The sequence below is a fragment of the Oryx dammah genome, unplaced genomic scaffold (genome assembly GCF_014754425.2).
Source record: "Oryx dammah isolate SB20612 unplaced genomic scaffold, SCBI_Odam_1.1 HiC_scaffold_1, whole genome shotgun sequence".
Lineage (NCBI taxonomy): Eukaryota > Metazoa > Chordata > Mammalia > Artiodactyla > Bovidae > Oryx > Oryx dammah.
The window spans coordinates 10,148,283-10,154,946 of record NW_024070185.1 but is presented as its reverse complement, the minus strand read 5'-3'; the positions used below and the strand labels follow the sequence as shown (position 1 = coordinate 10,154,946).

The following is a 6,664-nucleotide window of genomic DNA, read 5'->3' as shown; positions in this document are numbered from 1 at the left end:
CACCCCGGCCGCCAGTAGACAGTGGGCGCTCAATAAGTGCCCAAGCGACTCCTCGCGCACATGCGCACTTGAACCTGACCGAGTGGTGACGCCCCGCCTCCCCCCCCCACCACCCCCAAATCCGACCCGGCGGCTGCAGCCCCGAACCAAACTTGAGTGTTTGCCTGTTTTCACTTGAACCGCCAACCGAGCCAAAGTTTCTCGCTGTTGTTTTTCCAGGCCGGGCTCTGGGACCGGCTTCACCGAGACAGGCCGAGCTTGCCCCAGGGCGGGAAAGGCCGCCATCAGGCTCATGAGCCACCGACGGACGCTGGGCGGGGGCAATGGAGACCCAGGCCGCGCAGCCACGGCCCGCCGAGCGAGAACGAAAGGCCGAGGGAGTGAAGATTGCAGCCAACCTTTCCATCTTCCTTTGCTTTAATGTTTTCTTCTCCATTTTATGACATTTTACTCGAGCTCACTCGTTTGTAGTTGTAAAGCGAGGCGTTATTTACTGTTTCTGGAATTAACAGGAGAGAAAGTTAACTATTAGCTTTCAGCCCTTATGTAAACAATACCAGTTGCTTTTGGCACCGTTAGGCTCTGGCTTTTGTATAATTTGTAACGAGGAGAATTGAAGCTGTTCCATTGTGTTGCTCTGTGTTTTTCAGAGATAAGACCAAGAGCCACAACGGTAGTGAAGGGCCCTAGAGCCTGTATGCATGTGCATATAGATTCATATTCAAATAAATTTAAAGGATAGAAGAAACCAATCCCCTCCCCCAAAAAGTTTTTAAATGTTTTTGGACTTACTTACTGAGTTTGCAGTCAGTTCACCTTCAATTTGAAGTGTACTGTTTTTCTTGCAGTGAGACGGTGGGGAGTGTGCAGGAAGGACTAGAGGCTTTGCAATCAGACAGGCCTGGTTTGCAATCCTGATTTTATTGTCGAACTAGTTTTATGCTTTTCAGCAGGTTCTATCTGAATCTCAATTTCTTTATCTGTAAGATGAAATAAAAAACATGGGTACAGTGCCTAGCTCACACCAAAGAAACACTAAATATTCTTTCCCTTCCCTCATGGTCCACCATTTGTTAACATAAGAAAAATCTCCTTTAAAAAACTCCAAAGTCCCCAAAGGATATCAGTGCTCAACTAGGGGTGACTTTTGCCCCCAAGAAACATTTTGGCAATGTCTGGAAGTATTTTTGATTGTCACAACTGGGAGTAGCGGTGCTCCCAGCATCTAAACAGGTATAGGGCAATGGTACTGCTAAACATCCTGCAAGGCACAGGACGGCCCCACACCACAAAGAATTACCTGGTCTGAACCATCAGTAGTGACACTGTTGAAAAATCTTGCTATAGGCTAATTCGGCCATCAAACAAAGACTGGTTCCCTCTTTTCCTTCTTATCCTCAAGGAAACATTCTTGTTTTGCATTCAAAAGAACAGAAAGCAAAGCATTTGGGGGATCACAGCAATGATATGAATATGCCAAACCTCCCCTTAATGGGAAAATGCAGATTTGAATTTTACTTTTTATTATTAAAGGAATATTCTACTTCATTAACAACCAATGTGTGCACCCTTATTATTGAGGTATCTTGTGATGTATTATGTATTACTACAGTTCACAAATGTACTTCCCAGGTGGCACCTGTGGTAAAGAACCTGCCTACTAATGTAGGAGACTCAGGTTCGATTCCTGGGTCAGGGAGATCCCCTGGAGGAGGGCATGGCAACCAACTGTAGTATTCTTGCCTGAAGAATCCCTTGGATAGAGGAGCCTGGCAGGCTACAGTTCATAGGGTCACACAGAGTTGGACACGAAGCGACTTAGCACACACACACAGTTCGTGAATAGCTTTCGGTTCTGTTTCCCTTTCTCTTCAGACCATAGGTGCTTACTGGCTTCTGCAGATTCACCTCTCTGCCAAGTCCCTCACCGATCCTGACATTTATAAAATAGTCCCTGCCCCCAAGGGACATCCAGCGTAGTTGGAAGTAAATGAATGCACTTGCAATAATTAAGGAACAATACAAGATAGCATATAATTAAGCTTTAATTGCAGCATCCAGACCAAGGTAGTAAGGAAACTGAGTCCAGCAACACCAGGTGCTACCTGGCTGAGGTGTTCTGCCAATGTTTGTTGAATGAACTGAAATAGCGAACACTTTTGACCCCAGATAGGACTCCAGGTAAATTCTATTCCAGTCTTTTTAAACTGCTACCCTTTATAAAGGGATGTCGGTGCCTGGCTGTGAGTTTATTTTTCTTAAAACATCCAGTTCAAACCTGTAACCCAACCTATATATTTCTGAAAATGATTGAACTTTAATAAAACGGAAACAGTCATTCATTTGACAGCTATGTCAGTACCTGCTGTGTGCAAGTGAGCCAGCAGTCTCTAAATTTGCACAGAACCCAGAGCTTGCTCTGTTTGAGACAGGCCATCCAAAGGCATGTGCTCTCTTACTGCATATACTGAATGAATATCCCCTTTGACTGCAGGTATGTACTTGTCGGTATGCATTCCAGAGTTTTGCACATTAATACAGACTCTGAACTTTCCCTCACAAAACATCCATTCCCAAACACAGACCCAGCACTCGGTCTCCTGGCCCCGTCCTGAACACACCCCATAGCACACCAGACACAAAGCAGGATATGCTTAGAAAGATTATAACTGGTTGGTTTCCAGTCTTGGCTCCCTCCCCTAACCCCAACCACCAGCGGTACCCCCAAAGTAGAGCTTACCCTCCCTGGAGGCTGTCCCATCTGAGAACTGCCCTTCACCTTGCTTTCTCCCATAGCCTGACCCCCTATTAAAATGTAGGCACCTGGGGACATCCCTGGAGGTCCAGTGGTTCAGAACCCACCTGCCAATACAGGGGACACGGTTTGATTCCTTGAACCTGGTCTGGGACGTTTCCACATGCCTTGGGGCAACTAAGCCCAAGCACCACAACTACTGAACTCTGGTCTAGGGCCTGTACTCTACATCAGAAGCCACCACAATGAAAAGCCCAAGCACCGCAGCTGGAGAGTAGTCCCACTCACCACCACTAGAGAAAAGCCACTCACAGCAACAAAGACCCAGTGCAGTCAAAACTAAACAAACACAACAAGCAAACCTAAAAAAAAAAAAAAAAAAATGTAGTCATCTGGTACCTCCTCCCCTTCAAAGTCATTAGCTTCTCAGAGCTGTTAGAACTGTGCTTGTGCTCAATCATGCCCTACTCTTTGTGACCCCATGGACTGCAGCCCTCCAGGCTCCTCTGTCCATGGGATTTCCCAGTCAAGAATACTGGAGTGGGTTGCCATTTCCTCCTCCAGGGGATCTTTCTGACCCATGGATCAAACCCAGGTCTCTTGTATTGACAAGTGGATTCTTTACCACTCATTAAGCTGAGGTTCAGCAAAGCAGACTCAGGACTTGTCTCTTATTTCTCATATTATATGGACACATTCATAGGAGATTTTCAGGGTGAATCTGAAATTGCCACTGTCTCCCATCACCTGATGACTGTTTCCAGGCTTGCCTCCCTCCAGTCCATGCTTTTACACCAGCCTCTTTCCTCTGCTCCAGACTCCTCAAAGGCTTCCTGTAGCTTTTATAATAAAGTCCCAGCATTGCTCATTAAGATCCTTCCTGGTGGGGCTCTTAATTAGTTCTCCAGCCACTAGTTGCCTCTCTCTGCCTCCACCCACTTCGCTCTGCACTGTATACATACTAAACTGAACTTCTGTCCTTTGCCTGAACAAACTTTCTCGTTGCTTGACCCAAGCTGTTTTCTCCGCCTCAAATACTCTCCACCCGTCTCTCTCATCTCTTTATCTTACTATTCCTGCCCATTCTTCAGGAGTCAGCTTAGATAGCACTTTCTCTGGCCTCCCCAAGGCTGGATTACCTGCCTGTCCTTTAACTCCAGGAGCACCTCTACTCACCCCACCTTACCGTCAACACTGCATCATTCCAAAATCTCCATTCCCTTGTCCTAATCTCCCACAAGTCTGAACATTCTAGTGACTTCTCTGGCAGTGGCTAAGACTCCATGTTCCCAATGCAGGGAGCCTGAGTTTGATCCCTGGTCAGGGAACTAGATCCCACATGCCACGACTAGGAGTTTGCATGCGGCAACAAAGATTGAAGGTTCCATGTACCGTAACTAAGACCCAGCACAGCCAAATAAATTAAAATATATATTTTAAAGTACTGAACATTTTACGCAGACAAGGAGTGTGTCTTGTCTCCATGCCACACCCAGCATTTGGCAGAGTACCTGGCATGAGGTGGGCACCTGATAAACACTGGTGAATAATGAGTTGCTTGTTGAACTTTGGGGAGTGACTAGAGCTTTTCCATCCATAGTCCAGGCAATTACTAGCTGGAAGCATGCCTCAGATGCCCAGAAGATGTCAGGACTGGTGAAGACTTTCTAACCATTTATTAATATTTGGAACAGGATGCAGCCTATGGAATGAACTCAGTCTTGGGGTTCCACCAGAGCCTCATTTGATACTTAACCTGGCTTCTTGAACACCAGTGATCTACTTGACACCTCCACTTAGATGTCAGATAGTATCTCAAAGGTCCATGTCCAAAGTCAGACTTCTAATTTCACTCCCAGTTGGCTTCTCCCCATTCCAGTAAGTGGCAATTCCATCCTTCTAGTTGCTCAGGAAACAAGGACACAAGCAAAACCTTGGAAGCCTTTCTTTAATCCTTAACTCCTTTTATTTTCTTATACTCCACATCAAACCCACCAGAAAATCGCTGAGATGTATCCAGAATCAATTACATTTCTCCATTTCCAGCCCTCTTTCCCTAGCTGGACCACCATCTCCCTGAGCTGGATTTCCAAAACAGATTCCTATCCCCATTGGCAGGCAGATTCCCAACCACTGGACCACCAGGGAAGTCCTCTCCTTGCTTTTTACATTGCCTCTCTACACTCTACTCAACACCACAGCAACCAAAGTGATCCTTTCAAAACCTAAGTCATATTACTATTCTGCTCAGAACCTTCAACTGCTTCCCACTAACCTCACTACAAGGTCTCCAGTCAACTCTCTGGCCCCAAAACCTACCACGCTTCCCTGGCCCTCCCAATGCCAGCCACACTAGCCCCCTTGCCCTTCATTAGACCCACTTCCAACTCAGCCTTTTCAAAGCTAGTCCTTTGGCCTGGACAGATCTTCCTCCAGGTATCCACATGGGCAGCGCTGGCACTTGACTCAGGTCCCTACTCAAAAGCACTCTAGTGGGAAAGACATTCCCTCCCTCACCTATCTAAAGCAGCACCACCCAACCATCCTTTGGCCTAGCTTTATTTTCCCCCTTAGCACTTATCACCACCTGACAGGCTGTCTCCATTCATCGACTGTAAGTTCAAGGATAGTAGCTGCTGCTGCTGCTGCTGCTGCTGCTGCAAAGTCGCTTCAGTCATGTCCGACTCTGTGCGACCCCATAGACGGCAGGCCGCCAGGCTCCCCGGTCCCTGGGATTCTCCAGGCAAGAACGCTGGAGTGGGTTGCCATTTCCTTCTCCAATGCATGAAAGTGAAAAGTGAAAGTGAAGTCGCTCAGTCGTGTCTTGACTCTTAGCAACCCCATGGACTGCAGCCCACCAGGCTCCTCCATCCATGGGATTTTCCAGGCAAGAGTACTGGAGTGGGGTGCCATTGCCTACTGTCGTTTTGTTTATGTATCCCCAGCTTCTAGAACAGTGTCTATCATATTGTAGGCATTCAGGAAATAATCACAGGACTTCCCTGGTGGCACAGTGGTAAAGAATCCATCTGCCAGTGCAGGGGACATAGGTTTGATCCCTGATCCTAGAAGATTCCACATACTGAGGAGCAGTTAAGCCCATGAGTCACAACTACAGAGCCTGTGCTCTAAAGCTCTCAAGCTGCAACTACTGAGCCTGCATGCTGCAATCACTGAAGTCTGCATGCTCCAGGGCCTGAGAGCCACAACTAATGAGACCCTGTGCCAAAACTACTGAAGCTGTGCACCCCAGAGCCTGTGCTTTGCAACAAGAGCACTCACCACAATGAGAAGCCCATGCTCAGCAACTAGAGAGTAGCCCCTGCTCACCACAATTAAAAAGTCCAAGCACAGCAACGAAGACCCAGCACAACCAAAAATAAGATAAATCAAAAAATGATTTGTTTAAAAAAAGAAAGAATCATGAATCAAGGACAGGTATCCACTACTTTAATCTGACTCATTTGAAAAGACCCTGATGCTGGGAAAGATTGAGGACAGGAGAAGAAGGGGACAACAGAGATGAGATAGCTGGATGGCATCACCGACTCAATGGACTTAAGTTGGAGTCAACTCCAGGAGTTGGTGATGGACAGGGAGGCCTGGTATGCTGCAGTCCATGAGGTTGCAAAGAGTCGGACACGACTGAGCAACTGAACTGAACTGAGTCTCTTGAGAATACCAGCTATATACCATCAGGATACCAGCTGCTAACTGCTCTGCCACCCTGCTTCTCACCCACTTAGACCAGGGACTTCTGTTACCTCTATGCTACCCAGTTCGAAACTCAGTTTCCATACCTCAACCTCAAACTAGCTATGAGTTTCAAATGAAAAGGATAATACTGCCAATTTTGCAACTGTAGCAGACTTGATGCTTTTCTTTTGATTGAGAAAATGTCACAATGTT

The 6,664-nt window shown here is 46.8% G+C and overlaps 1 protein-coding gene across 1 annotated transcript in view; it reads right to left on the bottom strand.

Annotated features, from left to right (window-relative positions):
- ZNF395 (zinc finger protein 395) overlaps window positions 1-913 on the bottom strand; it is a 48,671-nt gene extending 47,758 nt beyond the window's left edge. The window contains exons 1-2 of the mRNA XM_040236665.1: window positions 793-913; window positions 399-499 (exon numbers count right to left, since the gene is read on the bottom strand). Of these exons, the coding sequence (XP_040092599.1) occupies window positions 399-436 (38 nt within the window). The 5' untranslated portion in view covers window positions 437-499; window positions 793-913. The remainder of the gene's footprint in view (window positions 1-398; window positions 500-792) is intronic.
- Between the last annotated feature and the right edge of the window lie 5,751 nt (window positions 914-6,664).